Source organism: Microcaecilia unicolor, chromosome 3 (genome assembly GCF_901765095.1).
Source record: "Microcaecilia unicolor chromosome 3, aMicUni1.1, whole genome shotgun sequence".
Taxonomy (NCBI): domain Eukaryota; kingdom Metazoa; phylum Chordata; class Amphibia; order Gymnophiona; family Siphonopidae; genus Microcaecilia; species Microcaecilia unicolor.
The window spans coordinates 268,512,827-268,525,185 of record NC_044033.1 but is presented as its reverse complement, the minus strand read 5'-3'; the positions used below and the strand labels follow the sequence as shown (position 1 = coordinate 268,525,185).

Here is a 12,359-nt window from a genome sequence, read left to right as displayed (position 1 = left end):
GGAGAGAGAGGGCAGACAGTGGATGGAAGGGACATTAGAGAGGGCAGACACTGGATGGCAAAGAGAGAGCGAAGACAGATGCTGGATGGAAGGAAGTCAGTGAAAAGAAGATGAGGAAAGCAGAAACCAGAGACAACAAACTGTAAATAAAATATATATTTTTATTTTTTTGCTTTAGGATATAGTATTGTAGCTGTGTTAATAAATGTTTATAAATAGAACATGTAAATAAGGTAATCTTTTTATTGGCCTAATTTTAATACATTTTGACAACTTTCAGAGAACAAAACCCCCTTCCTCAGGTCAGGATAGGATACTGTAACAGCACTATACTGTATTGACCTGAGGAAGGAGATTTTGGCCTCTGGAAGCTAAATGTATTAGTCCAATAAAATGGTATTATTTTATTTTCTGTATTTGTTCTATTTCTATTTGTTAATTTGTAAAGTGGTGATTGGTACTTGTTAGTTTTTTCAAATTTACATCTGCTGTCTTTATATTTTGCACAGTACTAGGGGACATTTTCTGTTTCTGTGGTGTTGCATTGTATGCAGAGTCTGGCATCGGGGGTTCAGTTTAATTTTTGTCTAAATAGAAAGTTTATGATTACTTATTCTATAGTGGATTAGGATGTATCTGTGTTTGTGAAAAAGACATGGCTTTCGGTTGGCATTGACTGTGCAGGATCGATGATCTGTACTAATCTGTCTGTTTTCGTTTTACAATAGGTGAATTGATATTCTAGTGCTCACTGTAGTGTTTAAGATGCTTTCCTTTTCCTTGTGTGACTCGTACAAATTACTGCTTATGGTATGGTAGAATTGCTCTATAGGTCCTAAGTGTTTTGTATTCTCGGTACAGGCACTGGATTTGGGGGGAGGGGTGTTAAAAAATGACCGGCCCCGGGTCTCAACTACCCTAGCTACGCCACTGAGTCTGGCTCCAGCCAGACTGCAAAGCAAAAATGTATAAAGTTCAGTCTGGTAAATCAAGGGATTCTTTTACTAAGGTGCGCTGAGAAATGACTTGCAGTAGTGTAGGTAGGGATTTTGGGCACACGCCGATCCGTTTTTTAGCACGCCTGTAAAAAAGGCCCTTTTTTGCCAAAAATGGACATGCGGCAAAATCAAAATTGCCATGCATGCATTTTTGGTCTGAGACCTTACCGCCAGGCATTGGCCTAGCGGTAAAGAATCCGGGCGGTAATGACCTATGTGCGTCAAATGCCACTTGGCACACGTTCATTATGCGCACCTGAAAATAAAAATATTTTTAAGACCCGTGTATCGGGCGTGCACCAAAAATGAAATTACTGCAAGAGCCATGCGGTAGTCCGGTGGTAACTCCATTTTGGCACGCGTTGGGCATGCGTAGATGCTTACACGGCTTAGTAAAAGGGCTCCCGCCAAATGGCTTACCTCAGCCAGGCACGATTAAGGAACGGTAGCTTCAGCGTCATCTGCTGGGGATTCAGCTCCCTGGGCCTCATTATCCTCAGCCTGGATCTGTCTCTTATACTCCCAGGTATGGGCTCCACCCCTCACAGCTCACCTCCTCCTGGGGTGGGTCTCATGTTCTTAAGGTAGTTCAGATTGTTGGAGGGACTATTTTTAAGGTGGCCCAGTCTATCGGAGGGACTTTTCTTAAGGGAGAGGGGCAATGTTCTGTAGAGATCCACGCCAAAATCCAGGCATGTTCTATTAACAGCACGTGTAACTTAATTAGCTTAACAAGCTAATCAGCGTTGACAAGCACTTAACAAGCAATAATGAGCACTAATTGGCAATAATTCGAATTTACGCACACAACTTGCTAAGCTTATTCTGTAATGAACTGCACCTAAATTCTAATGCACGCAGTTCACTAAAAGCATGGCTATAGGCGGGGAAATGGGCATTTCATGGCAGTTCCAAAATTTGTGCTGGGATATCAACTAAACATATTCTATATACCGTGCCTAAATCTAGGCGCCACTTATAGAATACACTTAGGTGGAAATGTTTACTGTGGGGAATTTTTAGGCACCTTATATAGAATCTGGCTCCAAGCGCTATTCTAAAACAGGTACACATCCTTTATAGAAGTTTCCCAAGTCCGGTCCTGGAGTACCCCTTTGCTAGTCAGGTTTTCAGGATTTCCACAATGAATAGGCATGAGAAATTTGCATATAATGGAGGCAGTGTATGCAAATCAACTTCATGCATATTCATTGTGGATATCCTGAAAACCTGGCTGGCAAGGGGGGTACTCCAGGACCGGACTTGGGAAACGCTGCTTTATAGAATAGTGCTTAGGGCATAAAACGCCTGCTTAAAAAATAGGTGTAAATGCCAGCGCCTAAATTAGGCACAGTTTGGCTGAATTCTATATTTATGCTCATAAAAGTTTGGAATGCCCCCGAGCCACACCCCCCAAATTTACATGAGCTAGGATTTATGCATGGATCGTTACAGAATGTGATCCACGTGTAATTCAAATGTACAGCACTGCGTGCGTCTGGTAGCGCTATATAAATGCTATTAGTAGTAGTAGTAGTAATTCCTAATTGAGGACAATTAACAGCAATAATTGGTTGTTAGCAGCCAGTTATTGGAACTGATTGGCTTAAGCAATTGCATTGCGCGCGCAAATTGGCTGCATGCACTGATTTGCATGCGCAGCTTTAGTCACCGTTTATAGAAGCTGGAGGTAGGAGTCTAACTTTAGGAAACCTTTTGAGAATTAGTCCCATTCTGCCGGACTCTATATACCACACCCAAAATCAAGGCGTATTCTATAACCACGCGCAGTGGAGGAGTGGCCTAGTGGTTAGGGTAGTGGACTTTGGTCCTGAGGAACTGAGTTTGATTCCTGGCACAGGCAGCTCCTTGTGACTCTGGGCAAGTCACTTAACCCTCCATTGCCTGCTGCATTGAGCCTGCCATGAGTGGGAAAGCGCGGGGTACAAATGTAACAAAACGAAAAAAAACAAGCCAATCAGCATATTTAACAACATTTAACAAGCAATAACGAGAACTAACTGGCAATAATTTGAATTTACGTGCATAACTCACCAAGCAGATTCTGTAATGCACAGTGCCTACATTCTAAAGCGTGCAGGTCAAAAAGGGCATGACTATGGGCGGGGAAATGGGCATTTCAAATTTTACACGCGTTGATATAGAATATGGCTCAGTGCAAATAAATCTAAGCACTGGGATTTACACCATGTTTTCGTTGGTGTAAATGGACGCACGCAGTTTTTAACGCTGAGATATCAACTAAGCGCTTAGGCGGAAATGTTTACCACGCGGATTTTTTAGGCCCATATATATAGAATCTGGCCCGTTATGTGTTCCTTTTGGGGAAAAAAACAGAAAAGCAGATATGTTTACCAGTCCTTGTCCGATGGGAGAGGCCCAATACAAAAATTGCATTTCATGACTGTAAACGGGGTGTATTAGAGGAACACATTATAATGGAGTGCTGTATGTATACAGATCTATACTGAAGGATTCATATGTATATACCGTTCAATAAGTTTCCCTTATTTTCCAAGGCAGAGCTGGCAACTGATAAATGTGCCAGTTTAGCATCCAATGTGAGATAAAATTAATATTCTTCATCTTTTTGTCTCTTAAGTGAAGTATCCTTTTCTACCTTTCTACTTAAAGACTAATGTACAGCCTGAGGTACTTCAGGTGTGTAAACCTTGCGGCCTGTGCGTAAGAGGACCCGACTGGTAAATCAATGTGTTGAGGGCAGCACTTATGTACATGCAGAAATTATTTCCATCTTGGGACTGTGACTGGGAGAGGCATGCCTGTGGAATTTGTGTCCTGACCATATCAGTCAGCAGTACATGAGTGGATGGGAATGTAAATCTACATAACTGGTCTTTCTACAGAATGGAAGCCATATTGCTCCCTCAGGAAAAGAATATCTTTAAGATTCGTTATATATTTCTACCCCGCTGCCTCTTTTTTAAAGAATTTATCGGAGTAATGTTTAATATGCTCTGGTTATAGAGGATCAGAAACAATATAGAGATTTTTCTCTAATACCTGCAACATAAAGCATTTCTATATGATCGGAGTAGCCTAGTGGTTAGTGCAGTGGACTTTGATCCTGGGGAACTGAGTTTGATTCCCACTGCAGCTCCCTGTGACTCTGGGCAAGTCACTTAACACCTCCATTGCCCCTGGTACAAAATAAGTACCTGAATATATGTAAACCGCTTTGAATGTAGTTGCAAAAACCTCAGAAAGGCGGTATATCAAGTCCCATTTCCCTTTCCCTTTATCAAGTAGCGTCATATCTAATCTTTATAGGAATGGAATCTGCGGTTCTTTGTATGCTAATGGATGTGACAGGCATACAGCCCATTATGGATCGCGTACATCTACAAAAGTGGCATTTTACTTCCTCCTCTAGTTTTGTATATCAAATGTGTATGTATTACATATTGGGGATCATTTACTAATAGCCTGTGCAAATGCTGTTAATTATATAACAGGCCCTGTGGCAACTAACATGTAATAATGACATTAGCACATACTGTTAACAAATGACCCCCAAAATGTTTGAAGTATGTTTTGTGAGAACACAAAGGGTTAAAAGGAGTAAGAAGATATACGAGTCCTGTGACACTTCCTATGCCCTACAGTGAACCCCTATGTTTTGAATCCTAGCAGTAGAATACAAGTATTTGTGGGGCCTCTCATGAAAATAGGTGCTCCAGAGCATTCCAGATAGGCAAATGAACACGTGTCTTCAAATCGTGTGCGTTGGGAGAGATATTCCTAGTGTAAAAATAGCATAGCATTCTGCGCAATTCAAGGCATCAACATCTTCTGTTACGGTCCTCACCCTGTATAAAGAATATCATCCAGTCTCCTAGTCTGGGTCCGGGAAGATTTCTAATGCAGCACCCCTTGCAAAATCTCTAGTTTTCCAGCAGCTGTTTCTGGGTTTAATATTTAAAAACGGTATAACTATAGTCTCCCCTCGTCCTAAAGAGGAAGCAGGATCCCCAAGATAAAAACACGTCATGAAAATTCTCAGCAAGAGTGAGCCCAAGAGCTAGTCTCACAGGCGAGGCTAACCTTGGGCCAAGCTAACCCCTCTGCTGGACTACTTTGATAACCCTTGTTCAGAGGAGATAACAGGGAGGTTTATGGAATGAGTGACAGGCCACTGGCAGGGCAGGTGGGGAGGGGAGGTCAAGAGGGGAGCGAATAGAAGGGTTAACCAGTGGCACATAGGAAGTTTAGTTTTAAAATAAAGTTCTCTCTGGTTTTTCGTGCTGGGATTGGAGTAGGACCAAAGGGGGCAGGCTAGGAGAAGGGGTACTTAAGGGAGCAGCTGTCTCTGGGTCACTAGGTCTTCACCCTGTTCCTCAGAGGCAGCTTTTCCAGCCAGACCTCCCTGATTAGGGCTAAGTGGATTCACCCGGGGTTTGGGGGAAGGGTGTTTAATATGTCATGACAGAGGGGGACACCTGAGCTAGGGGCTTCAGCTCATCATCTGATAAGTGTCTAACTTAAAGAGCTAAGAGTAGGAGGGTTGGGTGACCCACAATAGATCGGGCATTGAGGGTCATGTCCTGCCTTTGCCCTAGTTGTCACAGCGAGGCAAAGGGGCACGATTTAATAGAGGTCAAATAATTCTGTGATAGCTCGGGTTGTCAGTGCTGTTTACTCTTTGTTATGTACTTGATATGGTAGAGACTAATATAAAGAACAAAATTACAGAGCACATTCAAAAGCATGGATTAATGAGACAAGGCCAACTTGGATTTAGTGAAGGAAAATCTTGCCTTACCAATCTATTACATTTCATTGAAGAGGTGAACAAACATGTGGATAAAGGTGAGCCGGTCAATATTGTGTATATGGATTTTCAAAAGGCGTTTGGCAAAGTATCTCATGAAAGACTCCAGAGGAACCTGAATTACAGCTACGTAATGCAAGGTTCAATGTTAGGAGTCACTGACCAGGAAAGGGATCTAGGCGGCAGCGTTGATGATACACTGAAACCCTCTGCTCAGTGTGCGGCAGCTAAGAAAGCAAATAGAATATTAGGTATTATTAGGAAAGGAATGGAAAACAAAAATGAAGACATTATAATGCCTTTGTATCGCTCCATGGTGCAACCGCACCTTGAATATTGTGTTCAATTCTGGGCACTGTAGCTTAAAAAAGATATCGTACAATTAGAAAAGGTACAGAGAAGGGTGACAAAAATTATAGGGATGGGATGACTTCCCTATGAGGAACGCCTAAACCAGCTAGGGCTCTTCAGTTTGGAGAAAAGACGGCTGAGGGGAGATATGATAGAGGTCTATAAAATAATGAGTGGAGTGGAATAAGTAGGCGTGGATCACTTGTTTACTCTTTCCAAAAATACTGGGACTAGGGGCCACACAATGAAGCTACAAAGTTGTAAATTTAAAACAAATCGGAGAAAATGTTTCTTCACTCAATGTGTAATTAAACTCTGGAATTCGTTGCCAGAGAATGTATTAAAAGCAGTTAGCTTAGCAGGGTTTAAAAAAGGTTTAGATGGCTTCCAATGTCAGGAAGTATTTTTTCATGGAGAGGGTGGTAGATACTTGGAATGCCCTTCCGCCGGAGGTGGTGGAGATGAAAACGGTAATGTATTTCAAAAAAGCACGGGATAAACACAAAAGAATCCTGTTTAGAAGGAATAGATCCACAGAAGCTTAGCGGGAAAAGGTGGCAACACTGGTAATTGGAAAGCAAAACCAGTGCTGGGCAGACTTCTAAGGACAAATCAAGCAACAAAAATAAGCACAAAAGGGGCTCCAGAACTGGAACAATGGCACAATCTTTAATGATTGTACAATTGCTCCAGTTCTGGAGGCCCTTTTGTGCTTCATTTTGTTGCTGGATTTTGTGTACTATTGGACCCTCTCTTCTTTGCTGCTTGAAGGACAAATCAAGGACATGTATACATATAATTTATCACATACAATGAGATTATCTTGCTGGGCAGATTGGATGGACCGTACAGGTATTTATCTGCCGTCATCTACTATGTTACCAAGTTATTATGTTCCTAAAGGAAAAGTCCATAGACCATTATTAAAATGGACTTGGGGAAAATCCACTGCTTATTTCTAGGATAAGCAGCATAAAATGTATTGTACTTTTTTGGGATCTTGCCAGGTACTTGTGACCTGGATTGGCCACTGTTGGAAACAGGATGCTGGCCCTGATGGACCTTTGGTCTGTCCCAGTACGGCAATATTTATGTACTTATTAATATGCAAAGCTGTGGCCGGTTTCTGCCATATGTTTCTTGTATGTGGTGCTGTTTATTGATACGGGATTGATTGGGAGACGGCAAAGGGAGGTTGGGCGTGGGGGTGGGGAAGGCTGAGCAGAAGGGTGGCAAGTCCCAGCTCCAAGTGTTAAGAGGAATAGCAGGATGGAGATAGACTACAGAATGACACAGGGATGGGGGAACCGTGGTAACCGTGGCGACAGGGACAGAGCCCACAGGGACAAAGCCTGAAGGGACGGGACAGGGACGAGGACAGATCCAGCGAGGACGGGGCAGGGATGGGGACAGAGTCTGTCATTTTCTACTTTGAAACTTGTTAATGAACTGGACTGTTATTTATATATTTGTTTGAGTGATGCAAATGATGACATTTTGATTTTTTTTTTTTTTTTGAAAAGCAAACAAACATGCTGGCCACAACTAGGAAAAGTTGCATGGGGGATCATGTACATTCCTGCTACCAGCACATCTGCTAAGAAGACAACTTCTATTGCAGGAAGGACTGTGGAAGACAGAAGAGCTAGACTGAATCCTGAGATTATTAATGACATATTCATCCACAGATTTAAAAAATCATAATAGTGCTTCATAGGGCATATTTCTCCCCTACTAGGGCATACAGAACGGGCTGTATTTTGTACCCCTGGACATTTTAACAGGGTGGGTTAGGATTCCTTGGGGTAGTAGAAGTCAGCTATTGTTGGGGTTGGAAGGGTAGATGGGGGGGGTTATCACAGTTGCTTGTTGTTATTATTGTTTTCTATTTGTGATTTATAAACAACAGTTGAACAGCATGCGTTGCCGTGCAACTTAAAAACGATTTATGAACTAGCCAACTTCCGCAAACTACTGAAGACCCAGCTCTTTAACAAGGCATACCGCAAAGATCAACAAACGTAAATTCCTATACATATACCCAGTACTGTCTTACAATACTTGCTTGTTAAACTACTTTCAGGTACTATCACTATCATGTTACCCAAGATCCTCTGTAATACAAAATGTATATTTTCTTATATACCATATATCTCCATTATTCATGATGTACTGTAAGCCACATTGAGCCTGCAAAGAGGTGGGAAATGTGGAATACAAATGCAACAAATAAATAAATAAAAATTTAAATATAAAATCATAAGTGTTTGAGGCTTCTGCAGTTGAGGACAGAGCCCAAGGGGATGGGGCAGGGACGGGGACAGAAACTGTGGGGACGGAGACAGGGCCTGCGGGATGGGGTACAGATGGAGACAGAATTCACAGGGACAGGGGGCAAACTCTGTCTCCATGTCATTCTCTAATACAGAAAAACGAAGCAAAGGAAACAGTGGATACAAAAAAATCCTCTCTCAAGTGGTGTCTTCTTAAACAAGTTCTTTATTGCAAAACAATTAAAACAACGACCCGACACGAATCGTGTTTCGGCCGTATAGGCCTGCGTCAGGGGTCTCGCCAGCACAGGCTTTCCCGCAGCTTGTTGCGGCCTCCAAACGGTTAAGTGGAAAGTAATTAATCTTATTTTGTTCCCATTCATTAGTTTAATGCTTTTGTCTTCCCCTCCCGCTCTCACTTAATCGTTTGGAGGCCGCAACAAGCTGCGGGAAAGCCTGTGCTGGCGAGACCCCTGACGCAGGCCTAAACGGCCGAAACACGATTCGTGTCGGGTCGTTGTTTTAATTGTTTTGCAATAAAGAACTTGTTTAAGAAGACACCACTTGAGAGAGGATTTTTTTGTATCCACTGTTTCCTTTGCTTCGTTGTTCTTCTGTGGAGAGAACACATTCTGTGTGTGTTGGCGCGTTTGGAATTCTCTAATACAGACCTCAGGCAATACTGCTGAGTTTTTCCATGATCAACTGCTTTCTGTCCTAGTCCTAGTACACTATACCCCAAATGCACTCCAATTATAAATATACAAACTTTTTAATATGCCAACACATAAACATCCACATACATTAATACATCACACGGATTTTGCTGGGTTCTCCTGTACCCATCATTCAACCCTTGTTATATCAACTCAGTGAGGATGGCTCACAGTCATTCCACACAATATATTCAGTTGTTAGCTATACCAAGCAGGTCTCATAATTGTCCAAAAGTTCAATCAAAGGCGGGACCCTGGCCCGCTACAGCCAGCGAGAAATCCTCGCCTACAATGATGTCCAAATCTGCAAAGGTACTTGTGCTCAGTTTTTTTGTTGACTCAGGTATTATTTGTCAATTGTACCATCCGACTCATACCAGTCACGGGTCACTTTAACAGGTACTGGAATGCCACAAATCGACAACCCGTGCTAAAGAGCAAGGATTTATTCACTGCAGTTCCTCGTACTGCCTAGTCCTAGTACAGCCAAATGAGGCCTATTGGGATGCATTGATTGGTGTCTACCATTGTTGCTGCTACTGTATAATAATCTTCACTAAGTAAGCTCCTGTCACAGTGAACGTATGTTTGGACTTTTTACATCGTGCCAGTATGAGAACAATGTGAAAGCCTCTATTGGTTGCCCTCAGTCAAGTCCCTGACCCTGCTTAAACCACCCATAATGTTGACTGGAAGTAAATCACCAAATCCTGGGGCTCCCTTGATCTGCTCTGCATATAAACTCAGAAAGGTGGCATTCGTTGCCCCTGTGAAAGGCGACTCGTAAATATTTCCCCATTTGAAAAAAGGAGACCTGTTTGGGACGTGTATGGAATTTTCCTGGGTCTTAGCACAGGACATCCTCAAAAAAACAATACTGCAAAATGTATCCCCCCCCCCCCCCCCCCATTCCTTCCTGGAGGTAAACCATTTTCTACTCTCTTATAAAAAGGCATTTAGCATTCTTGATTTTAAAAAAAACTAACCCTAAAGCTGTTAAAAGTCATGTATGATTAAAAGAATCCATTGAGACTTTTGTGAATGAGTCAGCAGGAGCAGCAATTAACCCGAAGCCCCTAACTGCAAATAGAGTTCACTCAAGATCCATGTTGCAAGAAAGCACTTCTCAAAAAACACCAAGACAAGCTGTATGGTAAGCTACTATTCCTCTCCTCTTCCTCCCCCCCCCCCCCCCCCCCCCCCCCCCCCCCCCGTCTGGCACACATAGGCACTGCCTATCTGCATGTCACTAGCACTAGCTGGATCTGTCCTGTCACCTCCATTCTAGACAGGACAAACTACAGCCCCATCCAAAACAAGACAGACCTGTAGGCAACCAAGGAGGAAAAGAGTCTTCAGTAGTTCCCAAACCTGGTCCTGGAGGCACCGGAGCCAGTCAGGTTTTCAGGATATCCATTATGAATATTCATGAGACAGATTTGCATGCACTACCTCCACTGCATGCAAATCTCTCATGAATATTCATAGTGGATATCCTGAAAACCTGACTGGCTGGGGTGCCTCCACTAACCACTTGCTTTTCAAACGCTAGAACGTGAAACCCAGAAAGAACCACCTTAGACGATTTTATCAGGTCCTCTTAGGGTTTGTTTGTAAAATGATGTATTGATTGCAACCACACAGTAATTAGGATGGAGAAAAACTCATTAACAAAAAACCTCCATAAAAACTGATAAAAAAAACCCCCCACCCAATATTTGAATGATTGTGAACGATTCAGTTGAAGCTTAAACGCGAGAAACAGAAGAACATACTGTAAGACTGAGATGCCTATCAATAGATTAGCTTCAATAGGGGAAATGGAAAGAGAAGCAATGTTTACAAATGATCATAATTATTACGATTCTAACAGCACCTTGGCTTTCCAAAACCGATTCTTATTCAGCAAAGCAGCGGCAGAGCTACTTTTTTTTTTAACAGAAACGGACCGTCTCTCTCTCCCCCTCCCCCCTCTTAACTATTTTAGATCCAGGTAACTGGAGATTGCAGAGGTTTTTGTCTTTTGTTGCTGGTGGGTTTTGGTGTGTGTCTGTTAACGATTGTGAACATGCTCCGATTGCAAATGAGAAATGATCTGCCTTCTAGTACTCCCAAGACTCCCCTCCCCCCCCCCCCCCCCCGGGCTTTAAATCGCCCACTTCAATACATTTCATAGGGGGAAAGTACATGCGCTAGATAACGCCCTTATCAGCCCTGTATTCGCTATTTCAGCTCCCTTTCGTCTAGCACAGCAATTTCTACCTCGGAGAACTGCAGTACTTGAGCGATTCCCCCCCCCCCCCCCCAAACTGGTACATCGTCTTCAGCAAGTTACACTTGGAAACAAACACTGGGGAAATGAACCCATTAAATAGTACTTGGTCGCTTCTAGGTGAGGGGGAGGTTTGTTAAACGTTTCTCTAATCTGATTCTCCTCCTTATCCCATTTGGTATTTCGGTGGCTTTCGAGCAGACCAGTTGCAGGCGTAGCGCGCGCAGATTTGCGCGCCGCCAGGTGGAGAGGGATGGCGACTATTAGCCCAGACATCCCAAATTCGCAAGCGTGCAGGCTTATGAGGTTTCCGAAGGCAAACTTTTGATATAAGGCGACAAAAATATATACGTTTTAGAGACATTCTCCCTTCTGTCCCCCCAGCCATGGAATGGAACAGATCCCAGCAAAAAAAAAAAAAAAAAAAAAAAAAAAAGAGAGAAAAAATAACTTTTAAAAATAATCATCATAATCGCGCAAACCAACACCTACTTGTGCTTAGGAAACAGTCCGTGAACCTTCGAAAGCAGCTTGCAGAAGAAGGTCCATCTTCCATGTCTGTCCCCAAAAGCAGGGCAGAGCAGGAGGAGGAGGAGGGTAGGGCAGCCGGAGTGCCGAAGCTGAGGATGGAGTAATTCTTCGGATCGTTCGTCTTATTTTTCGTACAGTTGTTACGACCGTCCCAGCAACCTCGCAGGATATTGTAGGACCACAGCTGGCGACAGAGAGGAACCGGGGGCCCGCCGCCGGGAAACAGCAGCAAACCCTGCAGAGCGGCGGCGGCGGAGGAAGCGAAGCCGAGATCCGCGCTGCTCCTGCAGGGCTCGGGGTTCAGATTGAGCGCCTCCGCTGCTGCTCTTTCGCTCGCGCCCCGTCGCCTCCCTCGGAGAACCGGGCTGGGCCGGGCGCTGGAGAGGGAGGACGGCTCCGCCGCCG

General features: G+C 43.4%; 1 protein-coding gene across 1 annotated transcript in view; it reads right to left on the bottom strand.

Moving 5' to 3' along the window:
- The window catches only part of PDE10A (phosphodiesterase 10A), a 464,736-nt gene extending 452,582 nt beyond the window's left edge, over positions 1–12,154 (bottom strand). The window contains 1 exon segment of the mRNA XM_030198081.1: positions 11,916–12,154. Coding sequence (XP_030053941.1) covers positions 11,916–11,979 — 64 coding nt within the window. The 5' untranslated portion in view covers positions 11,980–12,154.
- Positions 12,155–12,359: the final 205 nt, after the last annotated feature.